The sequence below is a fragment of the Pocillopora verrucosa genome, chromosome 5 (assembly GCF_036669915.1).
Source record: "Pocillopora verrucosa isolate sample1 chromosome 5, ASM3666991v2, whole genome shotgun sequence".
NCBI lineage: Eukaryota > Metazoa > Cnidaria > Anthozoa > Scleractinia > Pocilloporidae > Pocillopora > Pocillopora verrucosa.
Genome location: NC_089316.1, coordinates 8,452,494 through 8,471,182, shown reverse-complemented (window position 1 = coordinate 8,471,182; position 18,689 = coordinate 8,452,494). Strand labels below are relative to the sequence as shown.

Here is an 18,689-nt window from a genome sequence, read left to right as displayed (position 1 = left end):
GAATGCATAGTTGTTCTTGTAAAACACAAGTCCTGTGTGGTTATTGTGGAACTGATTGACTGGAAAAATGTCAACAAAAATATGTAATTTTTGATACTACAATCTTTTTGTGATGTTCATTAAATTTAATAGCCGACCCATGTTACAGTTATCAAAATCTGGAATAGAAAGAGCAGTTACGTTGCAACGCAATTTGGTCCAGTGTTTTGTGATGACTTACTCCCCGAGGGATGTTTTCGTTCCGTTTGGGAACTGCAGGAACGAGCCAGTAATTTTCAGAGCCGTCAGCTTGATAAATTGAAATATTCGTAATGTATACACGTTTCAAACATCTCATTCGAAAAACACAAAGAAGAGAAATATTTGTTTTATTATTTACAATTATCAAAGGAATTATACGACTGAGAGTTCGCCCATTTTAAAGTGACAAACATGATAAATTGCAAATATATATATGGTTTCTCAGATATTGACGAATGTAAAGGAAATAATAATAATAATAATAATAAGGACTTTATTTATAGAGGGGGACACGTAACAGCTGAAAAGCTGACAAACCTGTGGCCCTCTAACTAGATTATACAGCATTACAAAATAATACTAATAAATAGATAAATATACAAATAATTACAAAATTCTATGATAGAAATAGCAGGATATATTAAAAATATTCAGAAAGATAAAATTAATTTATAAAAAATTAAAATTAGATAATGTGCTATTGCTTAATATTGTTTCAAAGTTGTCCAGGTTTCTATATGAGCTTATAAAATACTTTTTCACAGCTGTTTTGAATAGTTTTATACTAGGCTTATTTTTGATATTATGGGGAAGGCTGTTCCATAACTTAACTGCGTCAACACTGAATGCCTTGCCACCATCGTTATTTCTTAGGTATTTGGGACACACTAAATTTAAATTGCCATGTCTAGTAGACCTATTGTGTACAGAACTGTTCGTCTTGAGCAAGTCTCTGATGTAAATCGGAACATCGCCTTTAAGGCTCTTAAAAATCATTGTACACTTATTTAGTTTGATTTCATCAAAAAAAGGCAACCAGCCTAGTTTACTAAAGTTTATAACACTTCTAGAATAAGAGTCAACTCCAAGAATTACTCGGGCAGCCCTTTTCTGTAACCTTAGGAGACAGTGGAGTTCTTTAGCGTCGCAGATATTCCAAACCATGCTCCCATACATAAGGACGGGTTTAATCAAGGCGTTATAGTATAAGAGTCTTTCTTTTATTGTAAGGTATCTCTTTATCTTCTTCAATAAACCAATACGCTGAGAAAGCTTGGCCTTTAGACTAGAAATGTGGTCGCTAAATGTAAGATCTTGATCGAGTGTTACACCAAGCAATTTATAAGAAGTTACTTGTTCTATTTCGGCCCCATCAAGGGTTATTGACAGGTGATTGCCATCCGCTAATGATGAATGTAGCCTCTTTCCGGTGATAAGTAATGCATTGGTTTTAACGGCGTTTAGGACCATCCCATTTTCGCTAGACCATTTACTTAATTTATCCATGTATTCTTGAAGACGTCGTTCCAATTCCAAAGGTGCATTATCGATATTAGCGCTGGCTTTAAATGTGGTGTCATCCGCGTAAGCATGAATAGTTGAGTCCGATCCAACAGCTTCGGGAAGATCATTGACGAAAATTAAAAACAGTAGAGGTCCTAATATGCTACCTTGAGGAACTCCATTGGTTAGCGTAAGTTGTGACGAAGTCGAGTTATTTACAGTAACACACTGTTTGCGATTGAGTAGATAGCTCTGCAATAGCTTTACAACATTATCTGGAAATCTATATGATCTTAACTTTACCAGGAGAATGTCATGATTGATCAAGTCGAATGCCTTGCTATAGTCCACAAAAACTAAGCCGCTGACGTTGTTCTTATCAAGGTCAAGAAGGACTTGGTCCAGAAGAAACAACAAAGCAGTATCCGTGGAGTGGTTTTTACGGAACCCTGATTGGAAGCGGTATAAAAGTGAATTTTCTGTTAAGTAGGTGTTCACAGCATTGAAGATGTGTCTTTCAAAGACTTTAGAAAGAATAGGCAAAATGCTAATAGGACGATAGTTTTGAATATCTTGCTTGTTTCCTTGATTCTTGAAAAGAGGTTTAACCTTTGCTATTTTCCATTGTGAGGGAAATGTACAAGTTTCAATACAGTGATTTATAATTTTAGCTATGGAGCATGATATTTCAGGAGCTGCAATCCTTAGAACTCTGGCACCAAGCCCATCGATTCCCGTGGCTTTGTGTGTAGGTATACTTAGAAGATAATCGTTAACCTCACTAGGAGTTATTTGCGGAATAAGATTTTCAATTTGACTGTTAGATTTGTCTGGTGGACCAGGAAGAGCATCATAATGAAGTACAGGTGTCGACTTTATGAGACGTTTATATACATCAACGAAGAAGCGGTTAAAGCGTTCAGCGATTGAATGGTCATCCTTTATCAAGTTGTTGTTTTCGTCAGCAATAGGGACGGAGTCGTCGTTATTCTTTGTATCTTTAGATAGGTCTTTAATTAAAGACCAAAGTTTCTTTGGACATTTTTGATTTTTACTGAACTGAGTTTTAAAGTACTGTTCCTTCGCATTTCTTAGTTTCCTCGTCACTTTGTTTTTAACCAGTTTAAAAGCAGACCAATCTTGCTTATTTTGTGTTCTCCTGGCCCTCTTTAGAAGATTATCGCGTTTATTTATTTCGTTGTATAGATCATTAGTGAACCATTTTGGCTGATTGATTTTCTTCACACTCTTGGACTTTAAAGGTGCGTGATTATCAAGAATGTCATTAAAGATTTTGTACCAAGATTCAACAATGTCATCGGCATCTCGAAAAACAAAGGAGATATCCCAAGGGGCTTCTCTTAGGTCTCGCAGAAAGCACTCTTTGTTGATTTTGTCGATATTTCTGTATTTGATTTTGGAATGTTGTTTACGTTGTGCATCCATGGTTTTGTAGCACCTCAAGATGGTGACCGGAAGGTGATCGGAAAGTCCAGATTTACCTATGGATACTTCTCTAATTCTAGCAGGATGACTAGGATAAATATGGTCTAATCACGCATCAGAGGCAGGTCTTGTTACCCCATTTACCATCTGCGTTAGTCCAAGACTGTTCAGTGCCTTTGCGAGACAATGTTTTGAATAACAGTTGAAATCAATATAATCCAAATTAAAGTCTCCCAGAATAATCAATTCATTGTTTTGGAGATGGGCATTTTCAATATTTTTACCCAAGCTCTCATTATAATCTTTGTTGGCTGAAGGTGGACGGTAAACACCAGATATCAAAATCGGTCTCTTTGATTTATGAGGACAAATTTGAAGCCAGAGAGTTTCAAGATCATCCAGTTCCAAATCTCTTCGACGTAAAGCCATAACTTTCTCATTTACATACGCAAATATGCCGCCACCTTTCTTCCCGATTCGATCTTTTCTGTGTAATGTGTAGCCGGGTATCATGTAATAGCTGTCTGGAATTTTACTTGATCCGAACGTCTCAGTGAGAATTAAGACGTCGAGTTTAGCAGCACTGTTGTTGTTCGAGGTGAGCATTAGCGATAGTTCTTCCAATTTGGTGTCAGTCAGTCGTTGGATGTTCCAGTGGCAGACTGATAAACCTCTGAAGCCTGCAGGTGGTTGAAGATTATTAGGCCCTGGATTGACGGCAATATCGCCAGATAGAAGAATGCACAGACAAAATTGGCCAAGCTTGATGAACCGCAACAACGCGTGAAGCTTCAAATTCAATTCGCAAGGTGTGCATTTCGAAGGCTTTGACTTACAGTTGAACGTATGTGGAGCAGATATTTCCTTCCCAATGAAGAGTGTAACTGTAGAGCGATCGAATTCAGGTGTAATTGAAGTAAATTGGCCAAGTAAAACGCTGAAAATAGTCAATAGAAGCACGACTGCAAAAATATGTCTGCACGCCATGACTAATTTATTCATATCACTCTTGTCACATGAATGCTACCTGCACGAACACCGACGGATCCTATATTTGTGAATGCCACCCTATATTTTATGGAAATGGTCAAAGCTGCACAGGTGAATTTAATCTCTTTGCTATAATATTTAGAATATTCCTACTCGAACCTAGCCTGAGGCTGCTGAGGTGGCCACTGTCGGCCATATCATAAGTTTCTCATATGTAAACGATACTGGTTTGCCTTAAGTCTGCCTGGAGCTGTTCTTTAATGCGCTGACTAAGAAAGAAGGAGCTCAGATTCGGATCCTGCTGAATTCATTAGGATCTCCAATATCACTGTTTTAGCCTCTTGGAGTGATGATATCCTACACACGTACTACTTGACCCCTTAATTAATGCATAGTCATTTTTCTTGTTGAGTACAAATTTCATCTCTGATTGGCGAGCTGCAAGAATTATAACACATTAGAAAAGATCTTGAACCATCGATTTTAATACTCACAGTCCTTTTGCAAATTTCATTTCACCTCGTAGCCGATCCTTGCTATCATTATCAAAACCTGAGTGAAGCCAATAGAAAGATAACTTACGTAACACCTCACGGTTCAGGATTGTGTGACAAACAGCTCCCTGAGGGATGGTATCGTTTTGTGGGAGCTGCAGGAACAAAAATGCCAACAACGCGTGTGCCAGCATACAGATGTGGTACAGACTGGTCAGGCTGGTTGACAACTGCTCATCCTACAGTGGAAGATGGTGAAGTTCGAAGAAGAGTCTGCTTTAGCGATCGCTCTACTGGTTGCAAATACGATCTAAATATTGTTTTAAGAAACTGTGGATCCTACTTCATTTACAAACTTTACCCACCTGCTTGTCCCTCACGCTACTGTGGCATAGACTGAATGTGAAGCAAATATACTTGGTGTAGTAAGAGGTTTCAAAAATCGCTCCGTAGGTACATGTGTATAAGGTTTTTAACATGTGACATAGTTAACCTGTCATCTCTACAGTAAACATTATCAGCAGACTTTAACCTTGGTGGCAAACAGGTGTATAGTTCATTAGAATGATAATTCTCATCAGATAGCCTCTGTCATCGAAGAGAGTTGCCCGAAGGATCTTCATATAAAATCTGCAAGACACAAACTTCGAGCCCTTTATTTATATATTAGTTTTATTTCGTTTTTTTTATTATTTTTTATTACTTCTTTTGCTGTGATTATTAACCATGGTTATTTTAGCGTAAGTCAATGGAATACAAGCAGGCGCTATCTTACGATACAGGCGTAGGAAAAAAAAAACCACTCCTCACCCTCACCCCCAAAGATATGAGCTGGGTCACTATGTGGCTCAACTTCTTGAGTGTTGTAAATAGAAGGGTATCGTGCATGTTATCTCATTATTTCACAAAAACTGCGTATATCTTTGTAGATACATTTACTTAACACGGACTGCTTTCAGATGACTTTCATAACATAAACACGAGAGTGAATGTTAAGGGCAGTGTAGTCCATAGGCTAGAGTAGGTTCTCGTTACCACTCATCTGATAAAAGGTTTTGTGAAAGACTTCAAGCAAATTCGCTTGATAGCAATTGCGAAAGAGTAGCTTTCACAATTTTTTTTCGGTGGACTTAATATCAATAACGTGAGAAAAATAACAACAACAAGGAAATGTTCGGGAAAATGCATGAAACCAGAACCCAGTGAAGTAAAAACAGATCAATCAATCAAAACAGATTTTAACTTTAAATCACAACGATTCAGAAACAAATGGAGAAGGTTATTTAAAAAGATCGTAGCGTAAGGAACAGAGAAACGAGAACAAAGTAATTTTTTTTTTTTACAATTAACTAAATTAACTATATTTTTTTAATAATTAACCTGATATTGAACATCTTTCAAGTATCGTTAGAATTCAATTGTCAATTCTTAAAAAGTAAATAATAATTCAAAAAACCTTGCAAAAAGGCATTTCTTACAGTTTTTTGCCTTTGTTGATGCTAAGGGATGTAAATTAATTTGCCATAGCCGGATTCCATTATTTATTCTGTCGATGTCATCTGTTCGGCAAAAGGAAGTAAATAACGTTTTCGTTCACCACGAATGTGAGTGCACAAGCTGGCTTACTCTAATTAACAACAACAACAAAACAGAACAAACAATATGTAGTAAAATCAAAAATAAATTTAAACGTCTTTACACCGCACACCTCACACCTTTTCTTTAATACGTTACGGTTATTGTTATTATAGAGGTGAATTGCCAATCGGTTGGCATTCTATGACCAGAGATATTCTTAAGCTTTACTTTGAGCCTTACTGGTCAAATGAGAGTGACTTTACTCTGGGCTGAGAATTCATTACATTTTATCAAAATTAACACACCTGACATCTCCACAAATGTTCAAAAAAGCCGGCGGGGCAAGGAACAAAAGACCACGCCTCCCCTTAGCTCAAGGTGTAGACCCGCCACTGAAGATTCTTTAGGACTTGAAGTTATAGGACCTCACAATTCTAACTTAATTTAATGATTTTAAATAAAATTTTGTTCAAAACTTCCCTTCTATTGTTCAGTCGCATGTCACACTAAGACGATGTTAAAAAGATTGAGCAGCCCCGCGTAAAAAAGAACAAGCAACCTAGAAAAACATGAAAGCGAATATTCATTAGTATACAAGTTTTGTATTCAGATGATGGTCATTAATAGCTTTTAGGATCTGTCATGCCTCTCATTTTTAAATAAACTATATAACACCATACCATATTGTGACTAAGAAGGGATTGGAAGACACGCTAGAAATTCTCCAGTGATATAATTTGGGAGCAACCTACATCATAAATTTAAGTAATGTAAGGATAAAAAGACGTTGAACACGTTAAATGGCAAAAAAAAAAATTGTCACATTTGCAGCGTCATTAACATAAATGAACTCTAATTTCGCCGAATTGTTAGTGCATGTCTACGAACGACTAAAATTTCTACAATTTCGTAAGTTTGTTTGCATCTCCCTAAAATTTTGCTAGATTTACTTAGCCTTATCCTAAACTTAAATTCGAATTGTAGCTTCTTCTCTGCACTCAAGCTTTTACGCCGTTCTCGAATTATGGAATCTTGTTTACTATGAATAAATGAACTGTATCGAAGTCCCTAGTCTAAAATTATACAACAGTGCACAAATGGAATAGTCAATTTGACGTTCCTCAATGTTAATTAAATTTTCCTTAGCTTATGGATGAGTGTCTTAGTTAGGAAATGGATAATGGAAAAACGAGAGGGATATGTTATTTAAATGCTCCTAAGAACAGATTTTACCTTAGCTTTCGCAAGTTTGCAGTCAAAATTTACCAATTTAGCCTAAAAGCTAATAATTTATACCGATAAAATTTGATTTTCAAATTAATAATATGAGTATATTCGCCATTGGTTGGCAAACATCGCAAACAGATTAACTTTAATTCGGGCCTGAATTTTGTTGAATTCATTGTATGCGAGGAGCCAAAATTGAAATGATGGAGTTCTTTTTTCATATTAATTATTATACATCGACTTAAAGCAAACAATCGGTATCGTAATCATAGTTATAATACCTTGATGAAAAACAGCATTTTTGACTCGGTAGCAATCAGGTGGTTGAGGATGGCATTTCTTATATTTCTATATCTCTAAAGTTATGTAGAATAAGTTTAATTTGCTTAAATCCCAAAATAGGGTTTGGTAAATTTTTAACGGCAAACTAACTACGGCTGCTTTGCAACAGACCAGACCATCAATTTTAGGATTTAGTTTCCAAATACCACCTTTGATTTCCATCCATAGAAGACCTGTGTATTTGTTTTAACACGATGATGGTCGAATTCTACTTTGGTTCAACTTTCCCTCCGCGGTTTTGAGGTTTTGCAGTTCCTTGAAAGAGATCGAATGAAAAATATTCAGGACTTAATCGTCATTTTCAACTCTGAACCTTGTGTTTCTGTACTGTCAGAATATTATTTAATGTTTTTTTTTCTTTCAGTCACAAGTATAAAAGGCTGAGTTCCTGTATTTCCACTATACTACTAATTCTCTGTGCCCTCTGTTCACTGATCCTCTGTAACCACTCACTTTACCCTCCTGCTACACCTATCTGTTAATTATTAGTTATTTCAGAACCCGGTATATGAGAGACTACCCCATTCTTTACATGTAGTTTAGGATCTGGAATTTGGTGGCCAATCAAACTCAATCCCTTAGTTGATAATTTGTGTGAATTTGGAATGCTTTGGTGTTGTGAGCATTCATATTACTCCCACGAGGAGTGAAAGGGTCAAATCATACGGTTATGGAATACTTACTCGGAAGATTTTTTTGTGAGGGAACATTTATTACCCTCTGCTACCTTAGACAAAAATTTTCACTGAGAACTTATAGGCTCCTGTCGTAACTTTGAATTCTCTCAGAGAAATCCTGGCAACAGATTGCAATGGCACATCCAAACAATAGAGATGAGTGTCCTAAAGTGATCGTTCTATAAGAAGTTACCAGCTGATATAGATAAAGGACAATATTCATGGAGAAAAGTATGGTTTAAATCCTGGTTAAGGATTTTGTTATAAAAAAGAGAAAGCTTTCAATTATTATATAATTTGGTTAGTAAGGATGAATAGTTTTGTTTGTGGTCAAATAAATTGCTTGTTAAGTGGAAAAGGTATAGCTAAGTTGCTTTGACTGGAGCAAAGGTGACAGTTTGTAGCATTCTTAATGATTATAATAAAACATATTTTACAACAAGTCTGAAAAAGCTTCAACACTTAAACTTTAGGGTAATATGATGCGGTAACTAGGAAAGCTTAATATTTTCCACATTTTGCAGAGAGAAAAAATTTTTCCCAACACCTAAACTAAGCCTTTTAGACTTGTGACTGAAAGGAAAAAACATTAAATAATATTCTGACAGTACAAAAACACAAGGTTCAGAGTTGAAAAATTATTTGCTACCTTATATGAATAATTTTAAATGCAGCCATAAGATTTCAACAACTTTGGGTGTCTTCTAGCACTGTCTCATCTGGTGCCTTCATGTCCTCTGTTCCCACTTTTTCTCTGGTCCTCTGTACCCACTGGTCCTCTGATCCCGCTGTTCCTCTGGTCCTCTGTACTCACTGGTCCTCTGTGCCCACTGGTCCTCTGGTCCTCTGTTCCAACTGTTCTTCTGGTCCTCTGTATCCACTGGTTCTCAGTTCCCACTGTTCCCCTGGTCGTCTGTTCCCTCTGGTCCTCTCTTTCCACTGTTCCTCTGATCCTCTGCACCCTCTGGTCCTCTGTACCCACTGGTCCTCCCTTCCCATCGTTCCTCTGGTCCTCTGTTCCCATTGTTCCTTTGGTCCACTGGTCCTCTGTACACACTGGTCCTCTGGTCCTCTGTACCCACTGGTCCTCTGGTCCTCTGTACCCACTGGTCCTCTGGTCCTCTGTACCCACTGTTCCTCTGGTCCTCTGTACCCACTGGTCCTCTGGTCCTGTGTTCCCACTGTTTCTCTTGTCCTCTGTACCCACTGGTCCTCTGTACCCACTGGTCCTCTGGCCCTCTGTTCCCACTGTTCCCCTGGTCGTCTGTTCCCTCTGGTCCTCTCTTCCCACTGTTCCTCTGATCCTCTGTACTCTATGGTCCTCTGGTACTCTGTACACACTGGTCCTCTGGTCCTGTGTTCCCACTGTTCCCCTGGTCATCTGTTCCCTCTGGTCCTCCCTTCCCACTGGTCCTCTGGTCCTCTGTTCCCACTGTTCCTCTGGTCCTCTGTACCCACTGGTCCTCTGGTCCTCTGGTCCTCTGTACCCACTGGTCCTCTGGTTCTCTGTTCCCACTGTTCCCCTAGTCGTCTCTTCCCTCTGGTCTTCCCTTCCCACTGTTCCTCTGGTCCTCCGTTCCCATTGTTCCTCTAATCCTCTGGATCTCTGGTCCTTTGTGCCCACTGGTCCTCTGGACCTCTGTACCCACAAGTCCTCTGGTCCTCTGTACCCACTGGTCCTCTGGTCCTCTGTTCCAACTGTTCTTCTGTTCTTTTGTACCCGCTGGTCCTCTGTTCCCACTGTTCGCCTGGTCGTCTGTTCCCTCTGGTCCTCTTTCCCCTCTGTTCCTCTCATCCTCTGTACCCTCTGGTTCTCTGTACCCACTGGTCCTCCCTTCCCATTGTTCCTCTGGTCCTCTGTTCCCATTGTTCCTCTGGTCCTCTGGTCTTCTGTGCCCACCGATCCTCTAGTCCTTTGTACCCACTGGTCCTCTGCTCCTCTGTACCTACTGTTTCTCTGCTCCTCTATACCCACTGGTCCTCTGGTCCTCTGTACCCACTGGTCCTCTGGTTCTCTGTTCCCCCTCTTCCTCTGGTCCTCTGTACCCACTGGCCCTCTGGTCCTCTGGTCCTCTGTACCCCCTCTGGGCCCACTGTTTCTCTGGTCCTCTGTACCCACCGGTCCTCTGTTCTCACTGTTCCGCTGATCCTCTGTTCCCACTGGTCCTCTGTACCAACCGTTCCTCTCACCCACTATTCCTCAGGTCTACTGTGCCCACTGGTCCTTTCACCCACTGGTCCTCTGTGCCCACTGTTTCTCTGGTTCTCAGTACCCACCGGTCCTCTGTTCCCACTATTCCTCTGGTCCTCTGTACCCACTGGTCCTCTGTACCCACTGGTCCTCTGTTCGCACTGTTTCTCTGGTCCTCTGTGCCCAGTGTTCCACTGGTCCTCTGTTCCCACTATTCCTCTGTTCCCACTGGTCCTCTGGTCCTCTGTACTCACTGGTCCCACTCACTTTACCCTTCTGCTACATCCATTAGCTAATTATCAACTGATAACGGGAATTCTTTGTTTTAATCTTGACCTAAACCCGCAGGCGAGAAACCGTTTTTGTCAGTCTTCGTCGAAATCTTCGTTTGATGCACGCGTTTCTCCTTCGTAGGACTGAACCGTAGTCACAACTTCCATTTCTTCTCTACTACTTGAGTATGATGTATCACAACTCTCGTTAAGGCTTGGTGAAGGTAGGCATACATCACTATCGGACTTCATTTTAAATGTATTTCAACGCTGACTGATAAAAAATCACAAGAGATATGGGAGATTTGTAGGTGTCAACTGAGAGTTTTCACAGTTTTCTTCGTCATCACCCGCTTATTCGTTACCAGTCCAAGGGACACTTTTACGAAAAATTAAGAGCACTTAAGGGCCCAAAAAACCGAGTTTTAAGTTGTATGAAATTTTCCTGCTATTGTAATTGGTTTCTACATACGATAAGCTAAATATTTACGCACAAAAAAAATTGTTTGCTATTTTGTGTAGCAAAAATTAAGCAATCAATTTTCTGCAGAAACGTGAAACTACTTACGATTCCTTAGTGCTCATCGATCGACATTTGGTATCAGTAATTCCAGTAAAACTAAAGAGGGGAGTGCGGACTACAGAGACGGAAAACAGAATACTTGATAAAGAACACTGACTGGTCTATGTGAGATACGGGCAGCATTTGCGAAAGTTTGATTAATTTTTTTCTTTGTTTGTGTTGTTGTTGTTGTTTTTTTTTTCTCACTACAAATCTTTTAGATTTTCCTTCTGAAATATTGGGCTTAAAGTCGGTCTTTCAAGTCTCTCAAGTCTTTGTGTTCTTACCGAAAAAGCTTTGAAAATCCCCTAGAACAATGGATAAGATCATTAATAACGTCACTGTCAAACCTTAAATTATATCGATGTTTGACTGCGGAGTCACAGATTAAAATGGATTGCGTGTCTGGTTCTAAATATCTACAACGTTATTCATTGATTCGGGATTTTTGGCAAATCTTTACCCTTATGAATAAATCAATGATTGAAGGAAGATAATTGGATTTAGAGCGATTGGCGTTTGATAGATTAATGACAGGTCTTCTAAACGGATAGTCTCCGGCGGTTGTCATAGTGCAGATACAATCCATTTTGCTGAAAGGTGGCAGCAATCGCATAGTTCGAATTAATTGATACTTAATTAATTGATACTTAATTAATCTTACCAAACACCCTTGAACCATCAACAGAGCTAACAGGGCAACTGGGAGCTTATCAGTTTGTTGGTTCATAGTAAACCCGTGAAGTGAAGAATCAATGGCTGTGAATATGAGAAAATCATCTATATGAACTGCGGATCAATAAATGAATATCACACCCTCGCACCCAGGAAGGCTATAGTCCACAGCGGTAAGGTTCGGGCGGTAGAGTTTGGCCCCCGCCCTAAGATCTCTGTTGCTACGTTTTTCACAAAATTTAGAGTTGATGCAAATTCCTATTACCTTATGGATAACAATAAAAAATATAGCCTGAAATTTGGCAATTTGCTAGAACTGAACATAATTAAAAAAAAAGGATTATTTGGAATCGACAGCCGAATTGGTACGGCACTATTGATTGCCACAGTGAAAACTACATTTACTAAAACTTTGCAGAAAGAAGAAAGGAGCTTTGAATGGAACGTTCTGAAGAGGTGAAAAATAACCCAACATACTCAATCATTATTGCAAGACATTCTCAAGGCAAAGTTTGACATTTTTTTCTACTTTTAAAAATTTTTTAAATTTTTGTTTATTTCTCAAGAGAGAAATTCATCTTTATTATTTTTGTGACCTTCTTTAAAGTTCCCGGTAGGTCAATCGAGGGATTGTGATCAGCACACTGCTTTATATTTTTTATACCCTTTTTTTCATAATTAAAAAATTCAAACTGTATTTTTTGTAGAATAAATGAAAGAGAAATAAAGTTGTGAAATCGATCGATTTCTGTGTTGAGTGGAGTTGCAAATCATCTCAGAGACGCAGAGAGGTCTTTTTATAATCGCAAGGTGTATGTCTCACATTGAAAACTTTATTAGTAAAACGGTTGGAGTAACAAATATTTCAAGCCTTGCAGGCGCAACTTTTGGTCACGGCCGCTTCAAGTAGAGAAGTTTCTATTTGTGTTTCTAGTGAGTCTAAAAAACATTTAAACCGTTTTTCTGGACTTGCCTTAAATTCTTAGTGAAGTCTCTCGCTTCATCTCTCAAATTCATTTGCATTGCGTTTGTTTGAAATAAAGCACTAAAAAACAATATATAATTATAATGTATTTTGCACCTGACGTGAGTGGCGACACTTTCAAGGAACTAATAACAACATTTTATAGTCCAAGACGCATTACTTCACTCAATCCGTTGCTTTAGGTTAAACTCTTCACCTAGTATTATTTTAGCAATTTGGCTTTTAGTGGCAAGAGCCCAAACAGGAAGAGGGAAGTTCGTTCCTAATATTTATGATTATCTCGGCTCGAAGCCAAAAGTTTCTATCGTAACCATAGTTACGAGAAAGTTATAAAAGAAAACGCGTTTTACTTATTACACTAGAGTTTGGCACCAAAGAACGCGGGGAACTCATTGTTAGATCACAGGTCTCGTTAATCTTAAGTCTGCATCAATTTCATCTAACGGAGGAAAAAATGAAACTTTTTTCATAAATTAAAAGATACTTTAATGAAGGCGTTGAATGTTAGGTCCGATCCGGATGGTATGGCTAAATCCAATCTTAAATTACGGCACATCAATTTACTATTATCCTGGAGATCGAGGTTGCTCTTAAAACAACATTCAGAACCTCGTCTCACTAAGGCCCTTGATTAAATATAGCAGCTGTCTACTACTGGATCGTGCTCATTTATTATAAGGTATCTGATGGGTTCTGCCTCGAGACTCTGCCTGACACTTTTTAGCTAATAAGCTTAGCCAACCTGTCTGGTCCAACACACCGATTGCCATTATCCGTAAGATTTCGTGAGCGGGAAAGTCGCTACACAAGAGCTATTTTTATTACCATATTTTGTGAGTATTAATTTTCGTCAATTATTGACGCTTCGATCAATTTAGTAAGGTGTTTTCCCCTGCGAATAAAAAAAAACCTAAATCTATGCGTCGATCTTGTAAATTTGACGGTGTTATTTCTCAGAAACTGGACTGAACCTGGCTTTTTATGTCTGCGCTATCGGAGTATCTTCACCTATAATGTTCTTAAGAATACGTTTATATTGTTTGCGTCTTACACGCACTCCATTGACTGTATTATGAAGCAATTGAAGCCAATTTTATTGTAATTTGGGTGACAAAATTTCTGTTTTTAATCTGCTGGTGAGCACCGATAGAATCGTAGCCCCCTTCCCCTCCCTAAAACCAAAGTCTTTCTAACTGGAACAACGAAAGACATCGAAAACGTATTCATTCGCAGACATTAAAATGCGAGCTCACGTATGTTATTTGCATCAATAACTTTGTTGGGTCTAGACTGACATCTGTTAACTTTTTTAACATCCCATTTTCAATACAAAAAAGCCGGTTTCTTTTACTTGATCCATTATTGAATGCAGGTGTCGACACGAAATTGGTTGCATACTGGAGGCATCAATATTGAACTGCGTTGTCTTGAGAAAGCATGGAATTTTCAACGTTTCTTATATTCGCAGTCTGGATTTCATCAATGACTTACTTGACGTTTGCTAAAGGTGAATTGCAAAATGCATTTTCTATCCCCATATTCATACTTTAGCCCGTGTTATTTTATTTCCCATCACTCTTTATTTCTATTTCGCTGGTTCACAAAAGTTGATGCACTGAGCTTATAACGTGTCATTATCACAAAACTAAAAATCTGAACTCTAAAAACATGATTTTTAAAGAATGGAACCTCAGTCTTGTAAACTTCTTTTGTAGATATTAACAATATTTAACAAAGGCGTGTTATTATGATGGACCATATCGGAAATTTGCAGTTGTTACAAAAAAGCTAAGAACTGCTATGATGAAGAATTGCTTTATTTTTTCAAAACCACTTCAATCCTAACACTCAGCTCATATTTATGTGGACGGATATTAAATTCTATCAAAAACATTTCGTTGTTGTGTTGCAGACGGGAATTTGATAATTTGCAAGGAAGAAGATTTAGCTACTCTTAGCCAACTTGAGCGAGGTTATTTTTATAGAAGAACAATACTGGCATTTGGAATAGACCAATTTGCACTGGTTTTAGATATTTGTCTATCAAAATAGGGTAGCCTATCTTCATATAATATAACTATTGAGTGGGGTTGAAAAATAAAACCTCTGACGCAAAATCCTTTTAAATATTACTTTTCGAACTTGCCAAAGAACAAATAGCTTCATTGAGATGATACTTAACAAAAAGCACAGAAGCTTCGTGCAATTTTCCAATTTTGTGCTCTTTCGTAATCAATCTCACATTAAGGATTCCTTAGACTGAAATTTACACAAATATATATTTTTCAGTGTTTTTAAAACTCTGTTGCTGTGATCAATGCTTTTGCAACAGCAGAAAAATGATGTGGGTGGGCTTTACTCGACACGAGAAAAAAATTAATGAATTAAAACAATGAACAGTTAAACGAGTTGTTTTCAGAAAACAAGTAACGGAAATAAAGAGATCATTATATTTACCATAGCTAGGCAATTCAAAAAACTTACATTGACTTGCAAAAGTAAAAAAAATAAAATTTTCATTCTACATTTGTACGTTTAGAAACTTTCGAAAACGAATACAGATCTTCTCATTGACGCAAAACAGAATGTTTTTTCTCGGCTTAAATTTGCATGAATTCCCTTTGTACACGATAATCGTTCGAAGAAAAGAGCCGCTGAGGAGCTCTTTAGTTATACCTATTTTCAATAAACACTCAATAGTCAAGCTGTTTATATAAAGTGCAAAACCAAATTATAAAAAAAGCACTTTAAGACGATCCCTGGTCAAAATTTTTGAGATATTTAAGGCTCCCTATAAGAGCATTGAAACTGTGTAATTAATTAGACTTAATTCCCTTTGTATTAGGAAATGGTGATTGAACTGAGTGGAGTGCAATTTGGGCTGAAATCATACGCGTGATTTCAAAATTGAATGAGCGTGCAGCGCAAGTTCGATTTGAAATCACAAGTATGATTTCAGACCAAAATTGCACGACACAAGGTTCAATTACCACTCTATTGCATCCATTTTCAAATCGCCCAAATAAAGGACTTGGTTTGTTCCAACATTTTATTGATGCAATACTGAGCGGGTCTGAAATTAAATTCATTCATTTTTTGGGGGGAAGAAGTAAGAGTTTTGGAAACAAAAGTTACAAAATTTGCCACATGATACTCTGTCTTTCATTTTTCTGCAATTTGATCAGTTACTTTAAACAAGCCTTGAAATCTGATTAGTCGTTTCGTTCTTAGTGTAGCCTCCCCATTGCCTGGGAAAAAAAGATGCGATTTAAAGCAAAAAAAGGTGCGATTCGTGAATAAATCACATCAATTATAGCCAGTCAGATTACAGGGACCACAAGTGATTTCAAAATGGGTGTAATAAAGCCTAAAACAAGTAACGGATACAGTTATACATTTCTTTTAAATGGCACGTATGGTTATGGGTAACATAAGAAGTGTCCACATTGTACAAAGGGTTTTATCCCAAGGTGTTCTATTTGTTGAATCAATGTGTTAGATTTAACCTCTCAATCAAAACAATGAAAAATATATGAAAATATACAAAGAAAATAAAACCTTTTGAAGTAAATAATAATTAAAAGATAACTTTCTTTTACATGGACACAAAAAAGACCATATATTGGAATAGGAAAATTTGGAAGACTTTCATAAGAGTATCAAAATTTAAGCTTGCATCAAATTCAATACCTTACTTACAACCATGCCTACTTTGTTGAAAGGGTGGAATTAGCTTCCTTGAGTAATAGCTCCGTGATTCAATAGAACAGGGACCTTTTGTTTTAATTCTTGCTTTGCACTGAACAATAAGAACATTTAGAAGTATATTATACAGTAAATATACACGTTTTGTGGCAAAAACTTAAAATTTTTATATATTTTGATGATGAACAAGAAGCATAGAAACCAACCAAAAATTGAATCACTGATGTACATGTTGTTAGTGTTATAGGGAACTTGTTATGACTTGGAAATAAAAGTTAATGTTGGACATGCAATATTGAAGACTTCCAAAAGAGAGCAAAAATTTATGCCCATGTTTACTTTACTGAAATGTGCGGAAAAGGGTCCTTGGGTAAGAGCGCAGTGATTAAATAGAGTAGGGACCCTTTGGCTAATTCTTTCCATGCACTGAACAGAAAGCAAAGTTAGACGTTCATTACAAAATATATATATATATACACTTATGGCAACAAGTTAAAACTTATTTATATTTTTGATGATGACCAATAAGCACGGAACCCAAAAAATTCAGTAACTGATATATACGTTGTTATTGTTATGCAGTATTAGTTATCATTTGAAACTAAAAGTTAATGTTGCACATGCAGTATGGCCTGATTTACTTGTGTCAACTATTACTGTTTCTCGTATGTAATGATATACACTCCTCGTGTGAAGGACTTTGTCCTCTCTCTTGAACGTTTTCTTGTTGTTGTTGGTATTTGTTTTTGGAAAATTCTAATTTTAAAGAAACTGTTCACCTTGAGAATTATGGGCGTTAAGTTCACTAAAGATTAACACGACATAACATGTAATTAAAGGAGCACATTAGTTCATCAGACTGAATTTGAGACTCTTATCCCATCCGCCTCTATGGGTCGTACTACATTTTCCTTTGCTCTGCATTAACCGATGTTAAGCCTTGTACAAGTACCTAAAACAATTGTATACATTAAATAATATCAGCTTAACCGCTTTGTACCTGCGATGTAGCCTCCATTTTCGGCGGGTAAAACTTTTGGAAACCAAGAAACGAAAATTATCCTCTGTGCTTTCTCGCATTCCATCTATTCATCTCCCATTCACAACTTGTTTGCGGTTTCTTTTGGCATGAAATCACAGAAGCGCCCAATGAAGCTTTCCTACCTTCTGTTTTGTTCAATCGCTGAGCAATCAATGCGCCTGCAATCATTTGCTCAGTGGATTCTAGGAAAATGTAGTACGAAGACGATTATCAACCTGGAGGCAACATTGCCGACTTGTGAAATATAGAAATAGACTGAATCGTTTCGATTAGCTAAATGCAAACCATTTTATTGACCACAGACCCAAAAGAGGACAACCGGAGTGTAATGTGACATTACTAATGATGTAATGATTCACTAACTCAAACACTGTAAGCTTTGAGCTCTTTGAAGGCAATCTACTACTCAGAAGCAAAGAAGCACACTATCAATATGAAGATTAAAAAGGATTCTTTAGACAGTTGTAACGATATCTTGAAAATGTTGAACTTTCGCTGAGCAGATTGTTTTCGTGACCACAGAAGATGCGTTGCGAAAGTGGACAACTAACTATTATATGACTGTCTTGGTCATGCTTCACTAACTCAGCCCAAATAAACTTCGAGGGTAATTGAGAACAGTATGATATTAACGATGTGTAACTTTTAACTAACTCAAACCCTCACGCTTCAAGCTGTTTGAAGACGGTCATCAACCCAAAGGTAACATCTTGTACAGGTAAAACAAAGAATTAAACTGAGTCCTTTGACGTTTGTTAAGATGTATTGAAGAAGGTGGCATTTCGGTCAACTTAATGCAACCTATTTTATCGACCACATATTCGAAAAAGACGATCGAGTGTGACATTAGTTATAATATAACGAGTCACCAACTCAAATGCTGTAAGCTTCAAGCTGTTTGAAGACGATCAACGACTCGGAAGCAAAGTTTCATACTGATAACATAAACAGTAACAAGGATTCTTTAGACGGTTGTTAA

The 18,689-nt window shown here is 37.6% G+C and overlaps 2 protein-coding genes across 2 annotated transcripts; one reads left to right on the top strand and one right to left on the bottom strand.

Moving 5' to 3' along the window:
* The first annotated feature begins 3,986 nt into the window (after positions 1-3,986).
* LOC131781945 (uromodulin-like) lies at positions 3,987-4,854 on the top strand. The gene is made up of 2 exons (XM_066166329.1): positions 3,987-4,071; positions 4,487-4,854. The coding sequence occupies exons 1-2, from the start codon at positions 3,987-3,989 to the stop codon at positions 4,852-4,854; spliced, it is 453 nt and encodes a 150-aa protein (XP_066022426.1).
* A 4,139-nt stretch (positions 4,855-8,993) lies between these two features.
* On the bottom strand, positions 8,994-13,733 carry LOC136280681 (S-antigen protein-like). Its single transcript, XM_066166328.1, has 5 exons — positions 13,706-13,733; positions 11,968-12,062; positions 11,591-11,611; positions 10,594-10,748; positions 8,994-10,446 (listed from the first exon to the last, which is right to left on the bottom strand). Exons 1-5 carry the CDS (start codon positions 13,731-13,733, stop codon positions 8,994-8,996), a joined length of 1,752 nt encoding a protein of 583 aa, XP_066022425.1.
* Positions 13,734-18,689: the final 4,956 nt, after the last annotated feature.